Source organism: Sus scrofa, chromosome X (genome assembly GCF_054392235.1).
Source record: "Sus scrofa isolate SSC_HxYL_T2T_F1_AM1 chromosome X, Sscrofa_HxYL_maternal_Yorkshire_Landrace_v2.0, whole genome shotgun sequence".
Classification (NCBI taxonomy): Eukaryota; Metazoa; Chordata; class Mammalia; order Artiodactyla; family Suidae; genus Sus; species Sus scrofa.
Genome location: NC_139401.1, coordinates 65,639,450 through 65,667,013, shown reverse-complemented (window position 1 = coordinate 65,667,013; position 27,564 = coordinate 65,639,450). Strand labels below are relative to the sequence as shown.

Below are 27,564 nucleotides of genomic sequence, written 5' to 3'. Positions count from 1 at the left end.
TCCCACACGTCGACCCTGGGTTTGAGATGCCCCTGTAGACACCCGTGTGTGCCCCGCACTAGTCACCACTTATGGCCCTGGTGCCTGTACTTCAGCCTGCCTAGCCCACTTCCTTCACAAACACTTGTCTGCTTGATCCTTGTAGGGGGTTCTGAGTTGGGGCTTCCTCCTCCTCTAGGCTGGCCTACCACAGAGTCCCGCCCCCCCACCCCCCACCAGGCTTGAGCCAACTAGGGGCAGGTCCCAGGGTCAGCATCCTCTGGCCCCACCTCCTCCCCAAGCCATAGACTTTTTCCTCCTGCAGCTCTTGACACCACAGAACAAAACCATGAAGAGAAGGTTATCATCAAGTCTTACCATTTATTTCTTTATGGGGTTAAACAAGAGCAGAGAGGCCTCTGCCCCACAATGCAACAAAACAGAAAGCAGTACACATACAGAGACTCTCACCGAAACACAGAGGCAAGGAAAGGGCAACAACTGAATCATAGCCAGGTGAGGGAGGAAGGGATGGGGACTACTAGGAATCCAGCTTGGAGACTCAGTCATAGGAACTAGTGCAAGAAAGTCCTACTCATGAAGCACAGTGTAGAAAATGGCATAAGAAAGCTGCCCGGCTCTGCTGCCTGTGACGGAGGACAGGGGCAGCCGGAGGCGTGGTGGAAGATCTGGGCCGTGGGGTGGATGGGGACAGTCAAATGACTTCGAGGTGGAGTGAGGTGCCCCTTTCCCCTGCCACTGGGCAAGGCCCTGGGCTGGACTGAGCCAGGGGTCTCCTGGGCACTTGGTGAGGGGGAAGAGGGAATGGGAGTCTCTAAGGGTCCATTCCCTGGGGTCCTAAGGTTCCCCCTTTACTTCCCGGTCCCTTTTCCTCTCCTGAGGATACAGGAGTGAGAAGGCAGTACCTAGGGTCTCTCATGTCTACAGAAGCATCTCTGGAAAGGAGCCAGCACCTCTTCCCCTCCCCAGTTGAAAAGAGCACTCTAGGGATGGGGTATGTGGCTAGGTGGCTAGGCCTGAAATGCTGAAGGCCAAAATGAGGAGTATGTATGTGGGCAGGGCTGGGAGGAGGGGGACACACTGTGAGAGATGAGAAAACTGGCAGGGAAGGACTCCCCAGTCTCACAAAGCCTATCTGGGGACCCAGCTGAGGCCCTAGAGTGATTCCTTCTCTGCCAGGGAGGTGTCCCATTTATTCCCCCAGCCAGCCAAGTCAGCTGTCCCTGTCCCCTCCCCATCTTTGTTTTGCCTAATGCAGCTCCAGGCCCACCCCTCCCCTTAACTCACTGGCATGGCATCCGGTGACACGGGCCCTTCTGGCATTGAAAGCCCCTTGGCCAGTCCCAGAAACACAGCTGTGGCTCCCTTTCCTGTCTGCTCCTATTGATCTGCTGATGTCCGGTCATGTGGCCTCCCACTCCTCAGAGATCAGCACAAGGCTAATGGCCCATGAGCCGCTCTCCGGGTCTCTTCTCTAGTGCAGCCCTTTGGCCTAATGAAACACTTCAGGTCTCTCAGCCAAGGGACCACAGCACGCTGTCTTTATTCAGTGGGTCCTCTTGCCAGTTTCTGGACTTTCTCCAGCAAGGGGGCAGGGGTGTCTGGATTAGGGGCCCTGCTGCAGGGTGAGGAGCAGTCTGGTGGTTCCACAATTGGGATAGTAACCCATGGGGTCAGGGATCAGAAGGGATGAATACTCTTTGGTAGGCTGGGGACGGGCTGTGGATCGGGGAGGCTCATCTCTGGAAAGCCTTGGGGCAACACCACCAGGGTTTCCTTCATGGAGGCCTGGGCTAGGACGAGATGGGGGAGTCTGGGGACCCAGGCCAGGCCTGACCCACTTGGGCTTAAGTCCCTCCTCCCCATGGAGATCAAAAATGGAAATGTCTTTGGCCCCAAGGCCAAGATCTCCAGGGCAAGAGCGGCCCTTGGAAATATGTGCACCTTCTGTAAGATATGGCCCTGCAGACAGCGGCAGTCTGACATCGTACACTCTGCCTTCTGCTTCAAGGCCCAAGAACCCAGTCCCTGTGCTCTTTCCCCAGAGGGCTCCTTAGGCTAACCCTTTCAGGGTTGGGAAGCTGTCCTCGAGCCTGCCTCAATACTGATCAGCCGCCTCCCACAAGCCAAGTGGCAACGGCCCACTTGGCCGTCTCTCCAAGCCCTCCACCCGCGTCTCTCCTCTCTCCACTCGCTCCCACCACTCAGTCTGCACCCCATTCTGATACCTCAACGTCTAGGGTGCTGGGGCCCTGACTGGGCTGCAACTGCGTACACCTCATGTCCCCGCCTGACCCTTCCTGGTGGCGGCCCCACATGGGACAAGAAACACTGGAGCGGGAGGAGGGCCATTGCATCGTCTGCTGTTGCCTGTAGGGGTATGGGCAGGAGGGAATTAAGGATCTTGGCAACAAGAGGAATGCGGAAGGGGGAAAGAGCTTCTCCCCTCTGTGCCCCCCAGCATTCCCTGCAGGGCCAAGGCTGGGTAAGCAGCCTCCTTCCCTGGGGTCAGGGCTCTCTGTGGGGCTGGACATTTCCAGCTCCCACCCCCGCTTTTTTGGCTAAGCCCCATAGACGGGGGCGTGGAGGGAGGCACCTGCTGCTCCTGCCTTTTTCTCCTGGGTGAGTTTTGCAGCTCCCTAGGGCCCTCTGGCGGCTCTCTTGGAGCTGCTTTGGGGGTGGGGGTCGGTCGGGGGCGATGTGTGATCCCCCATTTCTCCCCGCCCCCACCTGGTCCTGCACCTCCCACGGGAGGAGCCCCCTCCCCCTCCCCCTGGCGGGGCTGGAGCTGATGTCGTCGTGTGTGGTGGAGGTCTGATTTCCCTCCCTACTGTCACTCTTCCCGAGTCAGGCCCTCATCTAGGGCAGGCAGTGCCTCCAGCCCTGGTCCCCCACCACCCTGGCTGCTGGAGAAGGACACCATGGTATGGAGGAGCATGAGAACAAGGACATAGAGCCGGATCCTGCTGGGGCTGAGGCGGGAGCTCCCAGAGACGGGCAGCAGGGACGGCTTGTGGCTGAGGCGGCCTGGGGGGTCATGGCGGGGGTGGTAGTGGTGGTACTGTTGGTGGTAGTGGTGGAAATAGGAGTGGTGGAATTGCTGGTGGTGGGTTTTGGGGGCTTCAGTCTCCTTGAACTTCTTCTTTTCCGACTCACAGGAGACCCACTGCACGTCACAGCACTTGGTTTCCGGCCGCTTTGGCGAAGTATCCAGCAACCCTGCCAATGGATAAGGAAGGTGGGGTGGGGTGCTAAGGGGGCTGCTGGCTAAGCCTTTCCCAGAAGGGTGATGGTCAGAACTGATGCTGCTCTGGAAGCGCTGCCCAGGACTCTTCCCCCTGCCCCTTAGCGCCTTCCCTTTCTGGACACTGATCTCCCGGGGACACCAGATAGTTTCTCTGGGAAACTCCGGGTATCTTCTCTGTTCTCTGCCCCTATTCCACTTAGCCCTACCCCAGCCTGGGACCTTGCTTCCTGCTCCTATAGCCACTAACCCTCTCCTAACCTGACTTCCCTGCTGTCCTCCCTGTTCCCACACTCATGACCCAGTGCCTGCCCTGCCCCCCACCACGGCCTCCCCTCTCCTCCCCAGTGCCCCCGCCTTTACCTGTACAGATAAAGCCCGGGAGTCCTCCATATACCATTTCCTCATTGTCGGGGAGGATAAAGGGGCACCGGGTCTGCACCTCCAGGCAGTATTGCTTGCAGGGCACCCAGCGCTGGCATTCCTGCTGGGTCACGCTGAAGTATTCTGAGCACAGCCAGGCCTTGTAGACAGCCTGTGGGAGAGGAAAGAGCATCAGCCCAGGCACCAGCCCCTTCCCACCTCAGAGGAGAGGAGTGAGGAAGGGCGTACCTGTATTCTACTGCGGGAGGGGGAGGTGTCCTCACTGACCCAACCCCAGGATCCAAGGGGTGGAGAAGAAGGGTTTGGGTCAAGACCACTACCTCCTACCCTAAGAACTCCTGTTTCATAGGACTCCTGAGTCCCCCAGTCTGCCCGTCATCCAAGAATTCAAATTGTTCATTGGTAAAAATAACAAAATGACTCCAAGGTCAGAGCTGGACGAGGCCTTACCACTCATCCCATCCAACTGTACCATTTTATAGTTGGCCCCAAGAGATGTCCTGACATGTCTGAGGTCACCTATGTTGAGGTAAATTTTAGTTCCATTCAATTCATCAAACATTTCTTTGGCTGATGGTCTTAAGTCTCTAAATTCAAGCAAAGAGATCTTTGTTCTACTTCATTAGGGTGTTGTGGTAGATGAAATAATATGACACATGAAAATGTTTTCTAAACTCTAAAGTGCAATACAAATGTGGGGGGTTCTTTTTTAATAAAAACAGGAATCCGCTTTACCAAGCATCACATGTGCCTTCAAGCTCTACTTAATCTATACTCTGTCTTGTTGGCTTCTGCCCTGGAGTGGGCAGACACGACATTTCATTTGGAAACTTTGCTTTGCCGGTTCACTTCACGAGTATACTTCCTGCCCCTGTACCAGGCACTGGGTCCTGGGTGAGAAAGTTTCCCTGCTCTGTACTCTTTGGCTATCATCAAGACCAGAGTTCCTCAACGGCGACACTACTGACACTTTGGACTGGATGATTCTTTGCAGTGGGGGCTGTCTTGTGCATTGTAGAATATTGAGCAGCATCCCTTGCCTCTACCCAGTAGTTGCTAGTTGTGTCCTCCCCCACCTCATTGTGACAACCCAAGAATGTCTGTGGCCATTGCCAAATGTCCCCATGGTGGCAGGACTGGCAAAACCATCTCCCATTGAGAACCATTGATCCAGCCCCTTGCTACTGAAAGTGTGGACCTGGACCAGCAGCATCACTATCACCTAGGAACTCTTGAAAAGTACAGAATCCCGAGCTCTGACCCAGACCTGCCAAGTCACACCTGCGTTTTAACAGGATAACCAGGCAACTTCCAGACATGGGGACAGAGCTCTGCCCGTACCCAATCCTCGTATCTACAGCTGCACTTTCCTATAGTTGCTCCTCCTAGCAATGGTTCTCCAACTTCGGTGTGCTTCAGAATCCCCTGGGACACTTGTTAAATAGGCAGATGGGCCCCTCCAATTCAGCTTCAAGAGGACTGAGGTTGGCTCAGGAATCTGCCTTTGGAACAAGGATCCAGGAGACTTTGCTGCCAGAGGCCTCTCAACCACACTCTGAGTAATGTGGTCGGAGCTTCTTACACAGACTTTAAACATTTACACTAAAATACAAATTAACTCTACCATGAGCATGGACCTTGGCAATGTAATCCCACACTGGCCCTTTCCAAAGCAAGGGGTTGAGGGAGGGGTGATGGGAGGTGGTGGTGGATGTTAGTAGGCTGTGGTGCAAATCATCCCCCTGAGGAACACAGCTTTCATATCTCACTGGCCTCTCAAATTTCACATGCTCTAAATCTTAAAATTCAGTTGTGTGTGTGTGTGTGTGTGTGTGTGTGTGTGTGTGTGTGTGTGTGTGTGTGTGTTTTGGCCGTGCCTGTGGCATACAGAAGTTCCTGGGGCAGGGATTAAACCTGCACCATAGCAGTGAAAACGCTGGATCCTTAACCCGACAGGCCATCAGGGAACTCCCCAATTCTTTCCTGTCTTTACTCCAATCTGTCCACACCCCTGAGTCTTGACCACTTCTGTTAAGTGCCACGACCACCCACCTGGGTATTCAAGCCAGAAACTTCAGTGTCAGCCATCACTCCTCCTTTTGTCTGCATCCTTGCATGCAGTCCATCTGCAAGGCATGCCGATTCTCCCTCCATTTCCATAACTCTGTGCAGGCCACTGTCATCTGTCACCTGGACAACAGTCTATGTGGCCTCCCTACCTCCACTCTTGCTCTCTCCAATCCACTGTTTACACAGGAGTAAGAATGATCTCAAAATGACATCCGATCATGTTATTCCCTTGCTTCAAATCCGTCAATGCATTTACAATAAAACCCAAAATTTTAAGTACAGACTTCAAACTCCTGCATAACTTGGCCCCTGTCTCCCCAACCTCATTTTCTACCTCCCCCTTCCAGCTCATCATGCTCCACACGCTGAGGTTTTCTTTCTTTTCCTTGAACATGACCTACTTCTTCCCACCTTGTGGCCTTGGCACGCACTGTTCTCTTGGCCCAGAATGCTCTCCCACCCCCCCACTTTTGGCCTGGCTAGGTCCTTCTCAACTATGAAGCCTCAGTTCAAACATCACCTCAGAGAGGGTCTCCCTGACCACTCTAGCTAGAGAATGCCCCCTCATTACTCATTTTCTTGACTGTTTATTCAGCACAAGTATGACTTTGTCTGTATCCTTCTTTCATTTTTCTCTGTCAACCTCACTAAAATGTGAGATGCATGGAAGCAGACATGAGTCTGTCTTATTGACCATTGTGTACTTGCCATAATATATGTAAAAAAAGTTTTGAGGCCAAAAGTTTTAAATGAGGCCAAGTCTCTCTCAGAGAAATTCTAGTTTCATGGATAGATAGGTCTAACTCGAAACTATGGCACATGGTCTATACTATAAGAAAAGCTAAACCACTGGCTATTGGAGAGAAGCAAGTAGAAAAGCCAGACAAGATTTCAGTGTGGAGATAAGAGTTGAGCTGGGACTTGAAGTATGATTTTATTTATTTTATTTTATTATTTTATTTTAATTCTCTGTGGCATACAATGGCTTGATGTGGGATCTCAGTTGAACCCAGGCCACAGTGGTAAAAATGCTGAGTCCTAACCATTAGACAACCAGGGAACTCCCCTCAATGTAGGATTTTAGATAGGATGGCCAGAGATGAGACAAAGGGCACTCGGGCTGAGATAACAATTTAACCAGAGGATGGAGGTGAACACATGCATGGTGTGCTAAAGGGACAGAGAATGATCTTGTATAAACAAATGGCAAAGGGCACCAATCTCTTGGGCATGGACATTTAGGTTGGTCCTGGGTTTTCAATGCTTCAGCGAATAGGTCTATATGCACCTCTCTTGCACACCTGTGTTAAATTTTATTTATATAAACTCTTAAAAGTGCAATTATTGGGACAAAAGGTATGTGCAAAGGAGTGAGAGGGGAGTAGGTGGGAGGAGGTGGAAATGAACAAGTGAAGGTAAGAGGCAGGGTAAGAGGGAGCTGGAGGGGTAGGAGAGGGGTTCAGGGTTTTACAGAGAGTGGCAGAGGAGCCCAGGGGAGGGGGCACAAGGGAGGAGGGGAGGAAGAAAGAGAGGGTGAGAAATTGTAGGGAGTTGGAGGGTGAGAAATGGTGGTTATAGTTGGGGTAGGAAAAAACAGGGTTGGGGAGAAAGAGATGGAGAGTGTAAGGGAGGTAAAGGGGTGGTGGGGGTGAGAGAAGATGAATGGTAAGACAGAGTATAGGGAGAAGGGGGGAAACAAGAGATGGAAGAAGGGCTGTGAAGAGGAGGGGTAAGAAAGATGGAGTAAGAAAGATGAGGGTTTAAGAGGGAGCAGGAGAATACAGGTAGGTGAGGAAGAAGGGAGCAGAAGAAAGCAGGGCTAAGAAAGAGGGATAAGAGAGCAGAAGGAGGAGGGGAGAAAGAAAGAAAAGTTAAGGCAGGAAATAAAAGGAAATCCCTAGTGCTAAGGATCCAGTACCCCACTGACTGTTCCCGCTCCATCTTGTGGGCCCTGGAGTGCCAAGAGGAGGCTCTGTGCACAGCCTTTGCCCCAATCTCTGCAGCCTGGACCCAGAGTCCAACTTGACCCTCACCCTAAAGAGCCCACTGCTCCACGCTGGGGTTCAAGACCTCCATGGGCTCTTCCAGTTAAAGATTCCTGCTCCCACGTGAGGAGGCTGCATTGGAGTACCAGCCCTGCTCCCAGGCAAGTGTGATTAGCCTAATAACAGGCTCTGGTGGTTGGGCACTGCCCTCCTCTGTTCTGGGAGAGAGGGAGGGAGTTGAGGGAGGCAGGGCAGGGAGAAGGGTGGCCTGACAGCGGGAGGGAGGGTGGGCAGTCTTTTGCCTTAATTAGACGGACCCTTTCTCAAGCCCCCTTGCCCCTTGCCCCAGCCAGAGTCACCATGGCAACAAGTGGGCCAAGCAGATTGTCTGAGGAGGACACCATGCCTGTGGGTGGTGAGGCGGGAATAGGCGAGGAATTAGTGAGGGGAAAGGAGTAAGAAGAGCAACACGGGGCTGAGAGGTAATTCAATTCCTTGGCCCCACAGATGGCCAGCTGGGGCCATTCCTGGCCTACGGACTTCAGAGGGGTCTGGGGTCCTTCTCAGGCAAAAAGTCTGGCTCTCAGGGCTACCACCTGGGCAGCAAGTCTGCCTTGGTCTCTGCAGCCCTCTTTCCTTGACAGGCCTAAGTTGCTTGCCCTGTCTCATCAGTGTTAGGACTGAGCTGAAGGGGGCTAGGGTGCTTGGGCAGTTGTAGGGGGCCTGGGCACTCATCCACAAGGATGGGCAACAGCCAGGAGAGCCAGGGTTCGGAGAGCTGTGAGGCTGGCTGGAGGCGGGGCAGGTAGGGCCAGGGCAGAAATGGCCCAGAACCAGACAAAAGTCAGTTGGAGGACCCTTGGAGATCTTTTGCTCTAGTTCTGGCTGCGTAACAGAATCACTCAGAGAGTTTCTTAACAATGCTCCTTCTTGGCCCACATCACACTCCAGACCCAGTAAGAATCCTTGTGGGAGGGGCCCACACATCTGGAGTTTTTAAAAACATCTCAGGTAACTTTCATCCGAGAACTTAGCCCTACTTCATTGTATAGCTGAGGAAACCGAGGCCCGGAAAAAAGGGGAAGGACTTGTCTACAGTCACATAAAATAGTGGCAGAGGGAGGAACTTGAAACCTGGTTCCAGCTGCAGGGTTCTTCCTACTGGACCACCCTAGCAGTGACTGTGCATTCCAAACTCAGGGGCATGGGGAGAGGAGAGGAGAGCTGAGGAGAACCAGGCCTGCACTGGGCTTTCTTTCCGGTCCTGGCAGAAAAGGCTTCTTCTTCATGCCCTGCCCTCTGAGCTTAACCACCCTGGACCCTTGAGATGGAGGCAGATGATGGGTGGGGTGGGAAGCCTTGACCTGGCAGTGCCCTCTTTTCCCTACAGAATCCCCTTCCCCACCTCCAGCAGGCCACCGCTGGGCTCAATCAAGTTCTGGCTGCTACAGCCAAGTTGCTATGGGAACTGGGAGGGGAAGGAAGCAGGGAGTAACTAGAGGGAACACCAATTAACCCAAAAAGGAAGCTGAGAAGGCTATCCCACCCCTCCTGCCAACTGGACTACTAAACCACTCTGGAAATGGGTGCGGGTAAGACGAGGGGGATCCCCACCCATCCTGGGCTCTGCAGCTGCCAGTTTAGGGAGGAGTGGGAGGCCCTGGACAGCCTTACCTTCCTGCTCCCTGGCTTAGAGCCCTGGCCAGGGCCTTCTCATCCCTATACTCCTCTGTGAAGAAGCATGTGACTTCTCTTGGACCTGAGGGTGCTGTGGGAATGCACATACACAGCCCACAGCCAAGACTCAGGGCCAGAGGGTTTAGAAAGAGGAGGCCGTCCAGAACTCCTTGTTTTGGGGCCTGGAAAACCCTCCAGAGAGGAGAGCTTCAATTCCTGCCAACCAGGAAGTCGGCAGTTTCCTTCTTGGATTCCAGCTTGCTTCCCTCCCTAGGGCCTATTTCCCCATCCAAATCCTCCCCACAGACCTTCTCTTCATGGCTGCTTGTTCTGCTAATGCACCCCTGGGACACTTGGCCAGGAGCTGCAGCTGAAGAGACTGTGGAGGCAGAGTGGCAATCTGGGCTGGGCCTGGGGATGAAACCCACTGTCTACAGCACACAAGTAACCACCCTCCCCTCAATTTTACTGTAGCATTGCGTGAGGGACCTTTGTGGGCAGGTCTGAAAAGAGCAGTGTGCTCCCATTTCTGATTCTGGGCTTTCAAAGAGTTGAATCAGAACAGGGTAAGGTCAAAGTCAATCTCTCCAACCCAGGGGAAGGAGGTCACAGACATAACTCTGGGAGCAGTTCCTTGGGACCAGCAGAGTCAGACTGGGATTAGAGGCATTACAGGGCAAATCCACGTGGCTGACATGGCTTTACTTAAGTGGCTGTAAAAATAAGCAACAGCTTTGCTGCTGCTGAGAATGAGCAGTCAGGAGTCAAAGTGGCCTGCCCTGGCAGAGATGGCTGGAGAGATGGATGAGAACCCAGAGCCAATGCAGTTTCAGAGGGTCCAGTCACCTCCAAGCCTCTTGGGTCACCTGCTCCAAGGCCAAGGGTGGCCTGGTTAGTGGAGAAGTGGTGTCCCTAGTGCAGGAGCAGCTCTTAAGGAGCCTAAATGATTCGCATCAATCAGGTGAGCAGAGGAAGCAGGTTCACGACCACCACAGAATGAAAGAGACTGTGAGAATCATAATTCCACCTCCCTATCTGCCATTGGCATTCCTACTCCAACATCACTGCCACAAGCTATCCAGCTACTGATCATAAACCTCTTGTCACAGGGCACTGACTCTCTCCTAGGGCAGCCCATGTCTTCAGACAACTCTAGCAGTTTAAGAAATTCTTCCTCCTTTTGAGCTGAGATAATGCCTCTCTGTGGCATTACTCATGGCTCCCTCTAGCTCTTCTGGGGCCATAAACCTTCTGTCCCCGTGCCAGTTCTGCAGGAGGTATTTGTAAACTTCCTGGAATCAGGTCAGGTCCTCCCATTCATTTTTTTCCTGCAGCGATCATTTTCTGAACCTGTTCGAGTGCCTGACACTGTGCTGGGCAACTACAGATGATTGAGTGGTAAGACAAGATGGCTATCTTTAAGGAGCAGGAGCGACAATCTTGTGATTCAATAACTGGAAGTCATTAGGGTAAGTAGTATGTACTTAGCACAGTGATCGCATAGAGGGAGGAGGGGTCAACTGTGTTTTGAGGGCTGAAGCACAGGAAAACATCTCCATGTAAGAGAGGCTGGGGTTGGGGCTTGGAAAAAAAATGAGTAGAAGTTTACGAGGTGGAATAGGGCAGGAATTAGTGCACTAAAGCAAAGGAATGAGCAAGTTGCAAGGCCAAAAGGTGTGAAACAGTGCCGGTTTCAGACACTGTAGGTGGTTTAGTACAGTTAGAGGGTCCAAAGGGGGCCATGATGGGAGATGAGGCTGTGGTGGAAGGCCACACCCATATTATGTTCTGGATGCTGAGGAGGAGCCAAGCTTTATCCTATAGGCAATGGACTGCCTTTACTGAGTTTTAAATAACTGCTTTTTAAAAGATTGCTTATGGGACTAACTTTTCAGTGTTCTGTTCTGAAACTGGGATGTAGGCCAGTTAGGAGATTACTGCAACAAACTGAGTGAGAGATGATGGGGATCTCAACTGAGGCAGTGGCAGTGGAATTAAGAAATGGAGAGAAGGGGATGGATACAAGAAGAGAAGAAGGCAGAATCAACAGAATAACTTCTGGATGTGGAGAATGAGGGAGAGGGAAGGGTACAGGAGGACTACCAGGATTCTGGCGTTGGTGGCAGGATGAATAGCAATTTCATTCATTAAGGAAGGGAAACCAGGAGGAGGAGTTGATTTGGGGGTGAGGAAGATGAATCCAGTTTTTGGTCATGTTGACTCTGAAGTATAGTCAACCTATAGAAATGTCAAGGAGGGAGTTAGATATAATGGTCTGAGATCAGAAGGAGGGTCTGGGCTAGAGGTAAAGATATGCGAGTTATCAAGTGTTAAGGAAGTAATCACTAGGAACGTAGTAGGACTATACTTTCCCACACCCTTTAAAATTAGGCACGGCCATATGACTTACTTGGGCCAATGAAATGTGAGTTGAAATGACATACATCTCTTCTGGGGAGAAGCTTTAAGAGGTGCTGTAAGATGTGCCACATTCTCTTCCCCCTGCTGCTGACTGTGGAAGTGGGGTTGAAACAGACCTTTTACTAGCCTGAGTCTCTTGGTGACCATCATGAACCAATGCTCCCTGCTAACCTGTTTCAGACATGTATTGTGGGCAAGAAATAACTGTTGCATTAAGCCTCTGATACCTGGGAGTTGTTTGCTACTAAAGCATAACCTAGCTCACTCTGATAAAGCAATAGTGGAAGCCAAGGAAGTAGAGGATATTATCTAGGGAGAATGAACACGGAGAGAAAAGGACCAACAGTGGATCCCTGGGAAACACTAACATTTAAAGCTCAAGTGGAAGAAGGGAACATGATAAAGATGGGAGAGTGGTTTAAGAGTTGGGAATAAAAAAACAGAAGAGAGTGGCATTCTATAAATTAGGGGAGGAGAGTTTCAAATAGGCGTGGTCAGCAGAAGAGGACACGTTGGCAGTCTCATCATGGTGAGAGCAGTTTCAAGTGGACCACTGGGGGCAGAAACCAAGCTGTAGCCAACTTAAAAGGGAATGTGAGAGAAGAAAAATGGAGAGAGCTATGTGTAGACTACTCTTCCAAGAAGCCAGACATTCACAGTTCTTTCAATTATTTTGGGGGATGCAGGTTGTTCACATTCAGACAAGTTCCTATTTTTCTATGTCCTCTGCAACTGAACACACCCCCAGATACAGTTTATTAACACAGGGTCAAGTGGAAGTATTAACCCTCCTGTCCCAGAAGCTCTGTTTCTGTTAATGCAGCCCAAGACCACATTTGTTTTCTAGGAGACTATAGTATATTTTTCTGATAATTCAGTGGAGATGGAGAGGGGAAGTTCTGCGTGTAATGTGGGATCAAAGACACAGCCTAGATCAAAATCCCTGGAAGGAGCTCAAGCCTTCTAGAGAGACATCTGAATGAATTAAATATCCTTGAGACTGTAGGCTCCCTGAGGATAGGGACTGCATTTTAACTTATTTCCCTCAGGATTTCGCATGGAGCTGGGTAGACGGAAGAGATACCTACTAAGTACTTAAAATATGAGCACTTGAAAACCAAGCCTCCAGCAACTAGCCCAAACTTGAGCAAGGTAGATAGCTCCAAGAAAAAGGTGGAAGTAATGTGTTATGCAGTGTGTTATACGAATTTTACAGCTTTGAAAGAGAAATTGGGGATGCATTAGCAAAAAAAAAAAATCATAGAAAACTAAGCAAACAGAAAAAAGAGGCAATTGTTAACTCCAAGAAAACAAGTTGGCCAAGGAAAAAAAGTGTAACCATGGTATTCTCCATGACTCAGCTGTGAACAATATTTATAATGGTGTAAATACGGAATACTGTTAAAACCAGAAATTGTGGTATGACAATACTGGTTATATGAGAGGAGGGGAAGTATGTGTGCACTGGTAGTAAGAGAGCTAAAGCCCCCTGTAATAAAATTAAAAGTCTATGGAGTTCCTGTCATGGCTCAGTGGTTAATGAACCCAACCAGTATCCATGAGGACATGGGTTCAATCCCTGGCCTCGCTCAGTGGGTTAAGGATGTGGTGTTGCCTTGAGCTGTGGTGTAGGTCACAGACATGGCTCAGATCCTGAGTTGCCATGATTCTGGCATAGGCCAGTGGCTACAGCTCCTATTTCACTCCTAGTCTGGGAACCTCCATATGCCACTGGTGTGGCCCTAAAAGACGAAAAAATTTTAAAAATTGGCATACCATTCAGAGATGTAAAGGTAAATATCAGAAGAAATTGCTAAGAGATATGGAAGTATTTAACTCTGAAGAGTGAGTCTTAGGGTTGGAGCAGAGGGCTTCTGTTTTATTTGTAACCATTAAGATCTAGATCATTTAAAAGACATTAGGAGTTCCCATCATTGCGCAGTGGAAACGAATCTGCATCCATAAGGATGCAGGCTTGATCCCTGGCCTCGCTCAGTGGGTTAAGGATCCGACATTGCCATGAGCTGCAGGGTAGGCTGCAGACGTGGCTTGGATCCCGAGTTGCTGTGGCTGTGGCACAGGCCGGTGGCTAGAGGTCTGATTTGACCCCTACCCTGGTAATTTCCATATGCTGCGAGTGCAGCCCTAAAAAGCCAAAAAAAAAAAAAAAAAAGTCCGAAAAGACATTACATTATATACAATTTAAAAGAGAGAATTTCCCCATGTGGTGTAGCAGGTTAGGAATCCAGCATTGTCTCCACAACTATGCAGGTTCAATCACGTCCCAGTGTAGTTGGTTAAGGATCTGACATTGCAGCTCAGATTTAATCCCTGGCCTGGGAACTTCCATATGCCATGGGTGTATCAAAAAAATAATGACAATAAAAAAATGAAAAAACTATAGAAGCTACAAGGGTATATATCTATATATGGGATAGATATACACATGTGTTTATGTGTGTGTTTGTGTATCTTTGTTTGCACGAAGATATTTAAAACAGAAAGTCAAGAAATAGCAGCAGTATTGGTATACCATTAAAAATGTGATGATAAATATCAGAAGAAAAAGCTACAAGTGTTTCACTCTGGAGAGAGTGTGTGTGTATAGCCTTTATGTCTTAAATATAAAGTAATATGCATCCATGAACCTCAAAAATAACAAAACAAAATCCCCAAGACCTGACCTGACCAACCTCTCCAGACTCAGCTACAAAGCCCCAGGCCCTGAACTGTGTAATCATGGATCATCTATTCCATCACCACTGTCTGGGCCATGGGCTTGGGCCAGGTAAGCTTAACAGGCCAACGGAATTAAAAGTGGTCCCACAGCCAAAGAGAAGAACTACTATGAGAGGACAGGAACTTTGGGGGCTTCTGTGCCCAACAGCTGGGCAGGCCACCCGCGACAAAAATAGTGCCAGTGACACTGCACACAAACGTGTGTGGCATAAAATTCCACTGCCTCCTCCCGGGCATGTCTGTCTGCCTCCTCCCGGGCATGTCACACTGCTAGTCCTGGGCCCTGGCCCAGGCAGAAATCTCCAGCTTCCTGCAGGGATCACTGTGAAACCACCTCCTTGCCCCTACCTTACTACCGTCCCCAAACACAGTGCCTTGCTAAACAGATGAGAGCCTGGGGAGAACAGAGATCTAATAAAAGGACCTGTCAGTTGTATTTGGTCTCTGGGGATGATGTAAATCAAGGCTTTGGATTCCCTTCCATCTCTGCCTCTTCCCTCCCCTACCTGAGTGCATCTTTGTGCTCTCACTCACTACAATCTCTCCATGTGCCTTCTGGCTCCTAACCTTCCACTCTACCCCACCCCCCCGCACCCCATGCCAGACACTTCAACTCCTGCTCCCAAATTACCTTTCCATTCTCCTAAGGGAAAGTGTTGTCAATCTCAATTGAGCATTAAGCAGTCATTTAGATTAAACACATCTAATTAAGGTGAGAATAATAATAGCTACCATTTATTAAGTGCTTACTATACTCCAGGCTCTGTTCTAAGCAACTGACATCAACTCATTGAATCCTCACAACCACCTGATGAGATGGAGACATATTTGCAGGTGAGGACAGGAAAGACCAGAGTTTAAATAGCTTGTCCAAGGCCACACAGCCCATAATAATAATGGTGATTACCATTTCTTGAGTACTTCTTATCTCACAGGCACTGTGCTTTTAAGAGATCAACATCTTGTCTGTCACTGAAGCCTCAAATTGACCCTATTTCTTAGTTTTGAATGAAAAGAAAGTGAGGTTTCAAGAGAGATGAAAGAGTATGTTCAAGGTCTCAACAATTTTTATGGAGAAGACAGATTTCAAACTGGAATTTGAAGCCAGGTTTACCTCGACCTCAGTGCCCAAGCTCTTAGGCACCATTTCCTTCAGATGGTCCCTCCATTTCACTACCACCATTGAAGTAGTGAACCACATCTTTCTGATGTAATTTCAGGTCAAACTGGGGAAAGATTTCTAGGACTGGAAGGGAGAGTGATTTTTCTACAGTGTATTTAGCTTATTCCCCGTGTGAGTAAGGTTTTATGTGTAAGGGGGTGTGGAGGGAAGAACATTTGGGTACTAGGGGCTAGAAATGAGCATTTCCATTCCCCCATCAAAGCACCCTCTTTCTTCTTTCCTCTAAAGGCATGCATGCATGCACCACACACACACACACACACACACACACACACACACACACACCCACCCCTGGGAGTGTTGAAGAGAGGCAACTGTTCCTACTCTAATCTTTGGCAACTGGTGATGGGAAGGCAGTTTTCGTAGAAGGGTTTTCTTGCCTTTGGACAAGAGTTCTCCTATCCTAGGTTTTGTCATTTAAGGGCTTCTGGAACTGCCTTGTGCTAGAAGACTGTCCAATATGAGTCCATTCTTTCAGAAAGGTTGCAGTGCAGCTACACACTCTACCTAATTGCTCCTTCTCCCCAGCTTGCTCCATAAATGTTTTTCATTTATAAGCCTTTGCTCCATTAGGTGAAGAGTTAGTCAGAGCTGGGTTCAAATTCTGGCTCTGCCTCTAACTGGCTATGTGAATTTGGACAGGTCCTCTGTAAGAGGTAGGGACTCAGTGACTAATTTGCTATGTGACTGTAAGTAAAGTACTCTCCCTCTCTAGGTCTCAATTTGGATCCAAGAAGATGGTCCATAGGGAGGCAGCCGTATGGGGAGAAGACAGGGTCAAACATCTTTAACTCAAACAGTCACCAGTTATGAGACCTTACAATTTACTTAAATTCCCTGATCTATACTTTCCTCATCTGAAAAATGAAGATAAAAAAGCACCTATCCTAAACCTGTAAATGATGTCTGCAAAGTAACTAGTGCACAAAGCTTTATCTATAGAATAATCAGACTGGTACAGATTGGGTAGTACCATTGCCTTCTGGCAAATGAATCCCTGGATTTGACCTGGATTCATATCCCAGCTCCGACTCTTATTAGCTGGATGACTTGAGCTCGTTACCTAACCTCTCTGAGTCTGCCTTCTCTCTCTCTCTCTTTTTTTTTTTTTTTTGTCTTTTTGCCATTTCTCGGGCCGCTCTCGCGGCATATGGGGGTTCCCAGGCTAGGGGTCGAATCGGAGCTGTAGCCACCGGCCTACGCCAGAGCCACAGCAAAGCAGGATCCGAGTGTGCAACCTACACCACAGCTCACAGCAACAACGGATAGTTAACCCACTGAGCAAGGGCAGGGACCGAACCTGCAACCTCATGGTTCCTAGTCGGATTCGTTAACCACTGCGCCACGACGGGAACTCCTGCCTTCTCTTAATGTAAAATGGGGATAAATATACATGTACTTCACGAGACGGATGTAAGTATTAAGTGAGAGAAACTATATAAAAAGTGCTTGAGATAGTTCCTTTCTTTCCCATGCCCTCTCTTCGGCTCTAAGATTCAAATAATAAATGAAAAAAAAAATCCTGCCACAAATGTAATCAGAAAAAATCATTAATACATATAAAAGAGTACATATAAATCAATAATAAAAACAGACAATACAAATGGCCCATAAACAAGAAAAACAAATGTATGTCCTAAGTAATGCAAATTATAAGCCAATGCTATACTATATTTCAGCTCCAAATAAGTTTAAAAAACATGATATGCAGTACTAGACAAGGGTGGTAAATTAGTCTCACACTTTTGGTGAGGGTATAAACTACAACCACCAAGGGAAAAAACTGGTAAGAAAGAAATTCATATGTCAAAAGCCTTAGGTTAATGCTCTTTGATTTTGTCAGAATAGTCCCCATCATTCATCCTGCAGAATTATTGTATATGCTTCCACTGTATGCAAAACAAGGGAAAGAAAAAGTCATTTTGTGTGCAAATGTTGATCTATGCTCAGAGAGAGGGACAGAAGGATACTCACCAAACTGTTGGTGACATCAATGACCTCAGGGCAGTTGGACTGGGAGCGAAGAGAACAAGAGGATTATTAAATGTTTTCTTGATAAACCTCTGTATTGTTAGATTCAGTACAACAAGGGTGCATTATTTTGTGATTCAAGAGAGTCAGCAAAGTAGAGAAATAAGAAAAAATGATTGAGATAGCATTTATTAGAAAAAAGGAATCATGGAGCTGACAAAGATATCCATCACAGCATTATTTATAATAATAAAAGTTGAAAGTAGATACCTAATGATAAGGGACTAGTTAAAGAAACTGCACTATATTCATGGGATGGAATATTGTATACTCATCAAGAATGATGTTTGTGAATGTTTAATTAAATGGAAAGATACTCAGTATAACTTATTAGCAATAAGTTAAAAAGAGCAGAGTAAAAAACTGTATGATTTCAACTATGTAAAAATATATGGTCACATCTATGAGGACGGCTATTATAAAAAAAAAATGGAAAAGAGTAAGTGTTGACAAGAATGTGGAGAAACTGGAACCCTGTTCCTTGCTCATAAGAATATAAATTGGTGCAGCCACTATAGAAAACAGTATGGAGGTTCCTCAAAAAGTTAAATACAGAATTACTACATGATCCAGCAAGTCCACATCTGAATGTATACCCCAAAGAACTGAAAGCAGGTATTCAAACAGATACTTGTATACCAACGTTTACAACAGCATTTACAATAGCCAAAGGATGGAGAAAAAACAAAAACATAGGGCCACACAAAAATTTGTCCAAGAATGTTCATATTGGTGGTGCAGCTTTATTCGTAATTACCCAAAGGTGGAAAAACCTGAGTGTCCATAGAGATGAATGAATTTAAAAAATGTGGTATATCCAGAAAATGGAATATTATTCAACTGTAAAAAGAATGAACGACATGGATGAACCTCAGAAACATTATGTTAAATGAAACAAGCCAGACACAGAAGGATAAAGAGTGTATGATTCCACTTAAATGAATTACCTAGAATAGTCAAATTCATAGAGATGGAAAGTAGAATAGAGGTTACCAAGCACTGGAGGGAGGGAGGAATGGAGAGTTATTATTTAATGGGTAAAGACTTTATGTTTAGGCGATAAAAACGTTTTAGAAATGAACAGGAGATGGATGCACAACATTGCAAATATACTTAATGCCACTGAATTGCACACCTAAAAATGGTTAAAATGGTGAATTTGATGTTATGTATATTTTACCACAGTAAAGAACTATGCCACAAAAATACATATTAGGAGGAAATGCAATATAACATTAAGGGCATCTCTGGGAATTTCTGCCTGATACATTTCTATTTTTCAAAATTACACCATTTGGGTTTTTTTTTTTTTGGCAATTGGAAAAAAAAAGTATTTTTAAAATATTCCGTATCTATAATAGCTCTGAAGGATTAATGTGGTTGGAAGTTTCAGTTGAGTTCAGCAATGAGCAGATATGCTCACCTTGCACAGATCAGTCAGGTGGCCATGTTATCTGCTCAAAGCCAAATGCAAAAAGTTCCCATCGTGGCACAGCAGAAACGAATCCGACTAGGAACCATGAGGTTGTGGGTTCCATCCCTGGCCTTGCTCAGTGGGTCAAGGATCCAGTGTTGCTGTGAGCTGTGGTGTAGGCTGGTAGCTGTAGCTCTGATTAGACCACTAGCCTGGGAACCTCCACTTGCCGTGGGTGTGGCTCTAAAAAGCAAAAAAAACAAAAACAAACCAACAAACAAAAAACAAAGACAAGAAACAATGGTAACACCCTCCACCACCACTTGTCCTTCTCCAGGCAGGGCTTGGTGAGTTGGCACTTCCTTTTATTCCCAAGAGAAGCCTCAACAAAACTGTGGCATGGGAACTGGGTGTCCAAAGCCCAGGCCAGGCCTCAGCAGGCTCTGGGGTGACAAGGTCTCACCATTTCCTCTTTTGGCTCTCCCAGCAGGTGCTGGGTGGGGCTCAGGCCTGCACTAGGCCTGCCTAGGGGACCTATTCCCTTCCTGCCCTGATTAGTCCTTCCAGCAGATTGGGGCTGAGAATATAACAGACACCTTCCCTTCCAGGCAAGAGGAGCCCAGCTCCCTCCACCTCCTTGGCAGAGCCTAAGGAAAAAGGAGGGAGCAAATGTTTCCTGTCCACATGCCCATCCTCTGTCACTATCCCAAGAGGACACTGGTGGTTGCCACTAAGGCTCAGAGGCAAGAGCCTAGGGTACTGAACACCCTACACTCCAGGAGGGCCCTACAGGTTGTCAGTAGGTGCTGCTGGCCTTCCCTTGTGGCTGGTCAGCTTCTCACTCCAGCCTCTCAGTAGCCAGCTGGGCATTGCCTCTGACGGCTGGAGGAGCTTATTAAAATTTTCTTTATACAGGTGTAGCCTGGATTTGTATGATTGTCCCCCTACCTTTTAGCTATGTGGCCTGGGTGGGTCACTTGCCCTCGCTGAACCTCAGTTGTCACATTTGTAAAAAGGGGATAATGAGAGTACCTGCCTGCCAGGATTAAATGAGTTCACGGACGCACATAAAGCCCCTGGCATCTCCCAGGCACTTGAAAGCTGGCAGTCTTCTTTTCCCCTTTCCCTTTCGTCTTTGGCGCCAGCCTGCCTTCTCCTTCTGGCCCAGAGACGTGTGGCTTGGGTTCCAGCTCCTTTCTCCAGAATCCATTCAAAAAGGAGCTTTGGCCCTGGCAGCCCCTGTCACTCTGTGGTAACTCCTTCTTTCCCCAGGGCCAGCTGCAGCTCATCTGGTGCCTTTGGTCTCCCCTCTAACCACTTACCTGGCTTGAGGTGTCAAAAATTCAGGCTTTTCTGAACCCTCTCTCATGCCTGGGGAGAAGAGCCTGGTCCAGCATCCCTGTTCACTCCCTGTTCTGCACACCTGCATCCACAGGAACACAATCTCCCTATTTCCCAGGGGCCACCTGGGTCGGGATCGGAGGGTGGTGCTTCTGGAGGCCCACAGTTGTAGAGACCCCCTCAGACCCAAGCTGCCCTTGGCTTTCCAGAATACACCTGCAGCTGGAATCCACATGTGGCTGAGAGGTGGGCTGGGGGCAAGGGGCAGGTCTGATGCCTAGTCTGCTTGGGCACGCAGCGGGTAAACAGCCTCAGAGGGTGGGAACACAAAAGAACTGCCCTGAGAGAGAAGTTTTTCTAGGGCGAACTCCCACCCTCAAGCTTGAGGTGCCGTCCTACATACGCACCCACACACTGAAGGGTGGGTGTGCCCTTTCCCTGAGGCGCTGATGCCTGGGGAGGAGACCGACATGCACCCTAGTGGCTTAGAGGCACCCTCTTGTACTTGTGCTATGTTCAGAGATCCTTGACGCTCTGTTAATCTCAGCCCCACCCACCGTCTTCCCTTTCCTCACCATCACCTCCACTGTGTTCAGCAGACTCTTCCAGCCAGACCATGAGACTGGGTGGGAGGCTGCTGGGCTCCCTTCCTCCACCTAACTCCCCCTGCCCCCACCTTCAGGAGATACCAGTTTATCCTTTCTGGAGGTTCCCGTTGCTATGGTGACTATAGTAGTCAGGCACCAGCCTGTGGGAAGGATGGGAAGTCGCCATGAAGAAGACCGTATGTCTGTGTGTGTGTCTATGTGTCTAAGTGTGTGTGCATGCATATGCGCACACATCCACCCTGAGTGGGGAGGAGAGAAGGTGGAAGGAGAAAAAGAGTGAGAGGGAGAAACGGGACAGAAGAGGGGACCAGAAGCTGAAACGGGGGGCAGGAGGAGGGATGGGGATCAGAGAGGTGAAGTGTGAATGGGGTATGAGGGATGTGAAGGGTCAGGGGACATAGAGGTGACCAGGGCAAGAGGTGCAGTGGCGGGAGCAGGGGCGAGGGTTAGGGGATGAGGCAAGAAGAGGGATAGGATGTGGGGTAAAGGTTGGGTGAGCGTGAGATAGAGGTGAAAGATGATGGGAGTGGAGCAGGATTGGAGATGAGAAAGGGCTTGCCATTACAAGGGAGCAAGGAGGGGCACTGGGGGGAGGACAGGGGTGGGAGTAGGTGGAGGTAACTGTGGAGAGAAGCGGGGGTTGAAGAGTCTAAGTGTGGGGATAAGGATTAGAGAGAGAGGGGCGGGTGTGGTGTGGCAAGGGTCTAGGGTGACCTTCTAGTAGAAGACCAGGAAGGTTGTGGGGTCATTGGTATGTGGGTGGGGGGTGCTGGGTGCGGGTCAAAACTTGGGAGGAATATGGGGATTGGGAGTGGATGGGCCAGGATGGAGGCAAAGGGGTTCTGGAGAGGTGGAGGCAGCATGAGGCCACGTACCCACTCCCATGTTTAATCCCCATTATCTTTTGTCTGAGCTACAAACACAGCCTCTTCTTGCTCCCTGGCACTTCCCAGAAGCCCAATACCCTGATCCTGGGCAATGAGCTTCTGTGGACCTAGACGCCCCTCCTCAGTGGAGGCTTCGCTATGGTTCCTGGGAGGCTGCTTCCTGACTGCCTCCCCCTTCTTCCAACTCCTAAACATGGACCAGGGTACCTTCTCTGCCCACAAAAATCCTAGGACAAGGAGGCTGGCTGTGGGGTGCTGCTCCTCGCCTGCAAGCTTGAGTGACAACAGGGACCACTTGCCAACTTGGGGCTCCTGCCCTTTGCCTGGTGCCCCAAGCTTTCTGCTCTCAGCACCAGCATTAGCCTGGGAGTCCTGCTTGGCAGGAAAGCTGTGGCAGGTGGGAGGAGAGAGGAAGGCAGCGAGGCAGAAACAGCTGCCAGCCGGAGTGGAGGAAGAGCAGGGCCCCAACGGGTATGGGTAGAAGGCGAGGTGCTGGCTCTGGCAGCCCCCTCCCCTGTGTGGGGGTGTTAGGCCTCCTTCCGTGGCCCTTCCCCTCCAGTACTACTATTCAGGGAGCAGGCCCTGCTCACTGGCCTGAACTCTGAGCTGACACAGATCTCAGAGGTCGGCTGGTCCAACCTGCCCTATAATCTGGAGTCAGAGTCATTTCCACAGCATTTCCTCCAGGGGATGGCCTGAATCAGGCCAGACCTTTCCCCAAGGAGCAGGAACTCACTTCCTCTCAAGGCACTCTGTTAGTTTCCTCTTGAGAAGGGAAAAATTGATAATAGTTCTGATATGCCACACCTAGGTACTGGGCAGACTTAATAATGAGCTCATAGGGCTGTTCTGGTGAATTGACTCCATTTTATAGATGAGAAAAGTGGGGCTGAGAGAGCTGAAGTCCCTGGCTCAAGGTCACACAAGTAATACAGAACAGACCTGGGTTTGAACACAAGATGTTCTAACCACAAAGTCCCTCTGGGGCGAAGCAGGGCGTGCCTCTCCTTTTGCACCCTGACAGCTCTTCTGAGGTCTGAAGTCGGAAACCACAGCTGCCTGAGTCTCCTCTTCTCCAGATGAAACAGCTCCTTCCACTCTGTCCGGGAGAACTTGGGTTTTTGCTCTGTGTGAGACCCAGAACCTAATACACAGGTGGGTGTGGGCCAGTCCAGAAGAGAACAGAACTATCACTTCCTTCCTTGCCACTAAACCTTTATGGATGTGGCCCTACGGCTGGTGAGAGAGCTGAGAACCAGCCTTCTCTTGGGAGTCTTAGCCCCTCTAGGATCAGAGCCATTAGAGAAGAGGCTGGGGTTTGTCCCCATCTCCACCACTGCCCCCATAAAACTATCCTGAATTTGGAGTAGGGGAGGGGCAGAGGTCATCAGAACCAGGTGGGGCTGAGCAGGGCTGGGAGATGGAGAGGGTTGGGGGAGTGAGGTGGGGTCTAATAAACCGTCCGCAGGGCCAGAAGGGCCAAGCAGAGGGGGTGGTAAGGACTTCAGGGGCTGCGTGCACAGGGAGGTAAGGGAGGGGTGGAGCGTGGCCCCAGGGTTGGGGGAGGCCAGGATGGGGATGGGCATCGGTCTGCCTAAGTTATCATCGCTCTGCTGTGCGAGAGGAAGTCAGTCGCACATTAAGGAAATGTGGTAGCTGGTACTAAATTGGGAGGTGTCACAGGCAGCAGTGAGGACAGGTATGATGCGTGGGGCCCTGTGTGGCCCAAAACAGGGGCAGATATTGCAAAGGGAGAGAAAAGGGTTTCTGGGGCTGCCCAGGAAAGATCTAACTGAGATGCCTGGGACAGGTCTCTGGGGATGGGGGTCACCTGGCCCCGGAGCAGAGGCTCCAGGTTTGGTTTCCAGCAGCAGGGGGAGCCTCCTCGCTCTGGTAGGGGGCTGTGGGCTCTCTACCCATGATAAGCTTTGATGATGGAGCCTTACCTCCGAGGGATCATTTCGGGGGAAGGCTGGACAGGAGGGCTTGGAGCTGAGGGGCAGGCTTGGGATTTGCAAAAAAAGGTCTAGGATAGAGGCGGGGAACTGGGGTAAAGAGAGAGGGGCTGCAGGAAGGAGGGGAGCAGGGCTGTCTTTTCCTGTAGGGCCTGTAATATAGCAGGAATCGAGAGGCCTGTGGGTGTAGGCCTCAGTGGAGGGAGACAGAGTTGGAGAGGGTGGGAAAGACAGGAAGAAAGCTGTGGAGCTGGCACTGCCCTTCTCCCGGCACAGCAGGCAGCAAGAGAGCAGGCGGAGTTCACTTGAGAGGGAAAGCATGACAGCAACAAGGAGACAAAGGAGAATAGGGAGGGCCCCGGCCAATGCGAACCTGATGAGAGAGAGACCATGGCAAAAGCGTTGGGCTTAGCACCGACGCCATGCGGGTTGGAGGTCTGGCACTCCTGCTCGTTAGCAGAGTGGCCCTTGGGTAAACTGCTTGAGCCCCCCCACACACACCCTACCTCAGTTTCCTCATCTGTAAAATGGGGCTAATGGTGCTGACATTACCAGCCTCCCCAGGCAGTTGTGATCTCATCATATAAGTGAGAAAGGCTGCAAACCCTAAGCACGACATCACTGTCCGGAGTTACATTATTCTTACAAAATGCTATTAGCTACCTCTTCAATCTCACAAAAGATTCAGGATGTGGGCAGAGCAAGGATTATTATCCCTGTTTTTCGAACGAGGAAACAAAAGCTTGGAGATGTGAAGTGACATGCCCAAGGTCACACTACGAACAAGTGGTAGAGTCGATTGGACCTTCAGAATCCAAGAGATCAGTTGTCTTTCTCCTCCACCAAACTGATTTTGGTAAAAATAATCAACATGAGGAACTGTTACATAGTGCTGGATCAGACAGAACTTGAAGCCAACTATGACCTGGAGAGAACCCCACCGGAAGTTGTGGCACAGTCTGTCTTTCATCCTGGAGATTGTGTGTGTGTGGGGGGGGAGGCTGGGCCACGGGGTTGGAGGGAAGGCCACAAAAAACAGACATCCTTTATTCCATCTGCTAGTGGCCCACATCCCTCTGCTCGCACTGAGTATCTGTGGCTGACATCAAGGATGTGTGTCTCTATGTCTATATGACAAAATGTGTCCTTTTTAAATGTGACAGTACTTCTGCCTGTGTGTCTCTGGCATCCTGGAGAGATGTGTGTGAGTATGACACCATGAAAGCTTCTGTGGCACTGTTTCTGGGTGTGACGACCTCTCTCTATCTCTTTGTGACTTTGCCCGGGGTGGTGGTGGTACTGTTTGGCAGTGTGTGTGTGTCTATCTGTCTGTACACCTTTAAGAAGTGGAATATCTCATTTGGTAGTGTGAGTGAGGCAGTGAGTCAGCTGAGGCTGAGGGAGGCGGGAGGGAGACTGCTAGGTTACGAGAACAGGAAAAAGGAGAATGAGAAAGTGAAGTCAGGAGCAAGGAGCTACCCCTGGCCTTCCCAATCCCCTGCCCAAATCCCTAAGGAGCCCACCAAGAGTGTGGAACCATGCAAAAGTCCACAGGGGTCACGTTCGATGGAAAAGGGCACTTTCTGCCCCTCCCCAAAGCCTCAGGGGGAGGCAAGTGTCTCTTTCTCCAGCTCTCAGCCCCCAGCTCAAGAATGGGTGAGGCCAGCACCCCACCTGGTCTCCTCTTCACTTGACCCTTTGACCTTGCTGTTCTCTTTCCTTTCAGAGGCAGGCCACCTGGCCAAGCTGCTCGAACAGGGCAGTAGCACCGCGTCACCATACACCCAATGTCCACAACGACCCTGCTAAGGGTCAAGAAGTTTCTCAACACTCAGCTCTGCCCTAGGCAGGCCCATTCCGCAGCGGCCTCGCCTCTCCTCTGGATGTCCCCAGCAGCCAGAAAGCCAGCTTTCCCTCCACTGCCACCCCAGGGCGCAGGGAAGGCACTGGGACTTTTGTAATGCACCAGCCTTCAGTGGCCCTCCCACAAGCTGCTGTGCCTGGCTCCCAGCTCCTTCTTTTGTCAGGGCAGAGGGAGGGGCTGGCAGGTTCCCTCCTTGGGAGAAAACAGGCATCCACCTGCCTAGGCTCTGACCAGCCACCTCAGGTCATATAAGGTCAACAGTGTGCTGTGCCCCATAACCAGGAGCACCCCCTCCTCTCGCCCACTGGCAGGGGCCAAAGGGTGAGGGTTAGGTCGCCAAATATCCCCCCCACCCATTGGCCTTTCCCCTGCACCAGTCAGTCCCAAGACTTTTCAGTTCAGGAAAGGAAAGGGGCACGGCCGGCTGAGGATGGGAGCTGGGGGAGCCATATCCCTCTTTCCATCCTTTTGCCAGCCCCTGGGACCCAGGGACCCCTCCCTCCTCATGCGGGGGCCGGGCGCCAGGAAGCCCCAGTTCTGATGGTGCCCAAACCCAGAATTAATAGAACCTGGTCAGGTGATTACCTGACCTGAATCCCTGAGGCCCCTTCTCCGGGGAGGGTCCCAAGGTAGCACTCCTCGTGAAGCCCTGAGAACGGTGGGGGTGATGGGGAGATGAGGGGGAAATCTTTTTTTCTCCCGGTCCCACAGCCACCGCCGCTCCCGCCGCCGCCGAAGCAGCCGTTGTGGCCGCAGACGCCAGTCCCTACCTTACAGCCTTTCGTGCAGGACCGGATTGAGTACTCTTCTGCCTGTAAGTATTTATGCAGCACGAGGTCGAACTCGTCATATTTTTCCTGAGCATGTCGGTCGAGCCGCTGGTACGCCTCGATACAGTTGCTACACACCTCCCAGGCCCCGGAGCCCGGGCTAGCCACCACGGCCAGCAGGTCCCCCAGCAGGGTGTCCAGGCTGCAGTCCAGGCTGTCGGGGCGGTCCATGCCCAGCAGCAAGTCCCAGACCGTGTAGGTGTCGCAAAAGGAAAGAGTGAAGTTCCGAAAGTGGCCTTTGAGCAAGTTTTTTTTGGCGGTGGGGAACTCGGCCGGGGCACGGGAGGGGGAGTCCGGGGGCCGCAGAGGGGGCGCTGGGGTGGTCGGCTCGAAAAGTCTCTGCAAAGATTGCAATTTGGTGCAAGCTGCGTCCAGCCCCGTGGGTTCTGGGACGCCGCCGCAGTCCGGCCCGGGACCGGCGGCGGGGGCTGCTTTGGTCAGGTTGCTGTGTCGCGGGCCGCAGGTGCCTGGGGGCGCGCTGGGCTGGCCGGGCGGCGGCAGTGGCAGCACCGCACGAGGAGGCACCGGCTGCCGCTCCCGGCCGGCCCCCCACGGCGGCCGCATGGCGCTGCTCAGCTCCCTGCCCCGGGGCCGGGCCCCAGCGCACAGCCACAGATGGTCAGCGAGCAGCACGGTGAAGAAGAGCAGGGATGCCAGGGATAGTCGCCATCGCTGCGCCCGCTCGGAGTCGGCGCAAGGTTTGTCGCTCGGCCTGGGAGCCCAGCAGCAGCAGCAGCAGCAGATAGTCAGCGCGGCGGCGTCTTTCCCGGGCCACATCCAAGCGCCCCTGAACATATTTCAGGGGGGGTCCGGGCTGGAGGGAGCAGGCAGGCGCGAGGCCGGACGGCCGTCTCGGGCGGGCGGGCGAGCGGGCTGCGCGCCGCTCCGCGCTCCTAGGCGCCGTCCAGGCTCTACCTCGGGGGCTGCATGG

General features: G+C 50.7%; 1 protein-coding gene across 1 annotated transcript; it reads right to left on the bottom strand.

Moving 5' to 3' along the window:
- Positions 1 to 340: 340 nt before the first annotated feature.
- On the bottom strand, positions 341 to 27,564 carry NALF2 (NALCN channel auxiliary factor 2). The gene is made up of 3 exons (XM_003135158.5): positions 26,574 to 27,564; positions 3,608 to 3,779; positions 341 to 3,219 (listed from the first exon to the last, which is right to left on the bottom strand). Exons 1-3 carry the CDS (start codon positions 27,426 to 27,428, stop codon positions 2,834 to 2,836), a joined length of 1,413 nt encoding a protein of 470 aa, XP_003135206.1. The 5' UTR covers positions 27,429 to 27,564; the 3' UTR covers positions 341 to 2,833.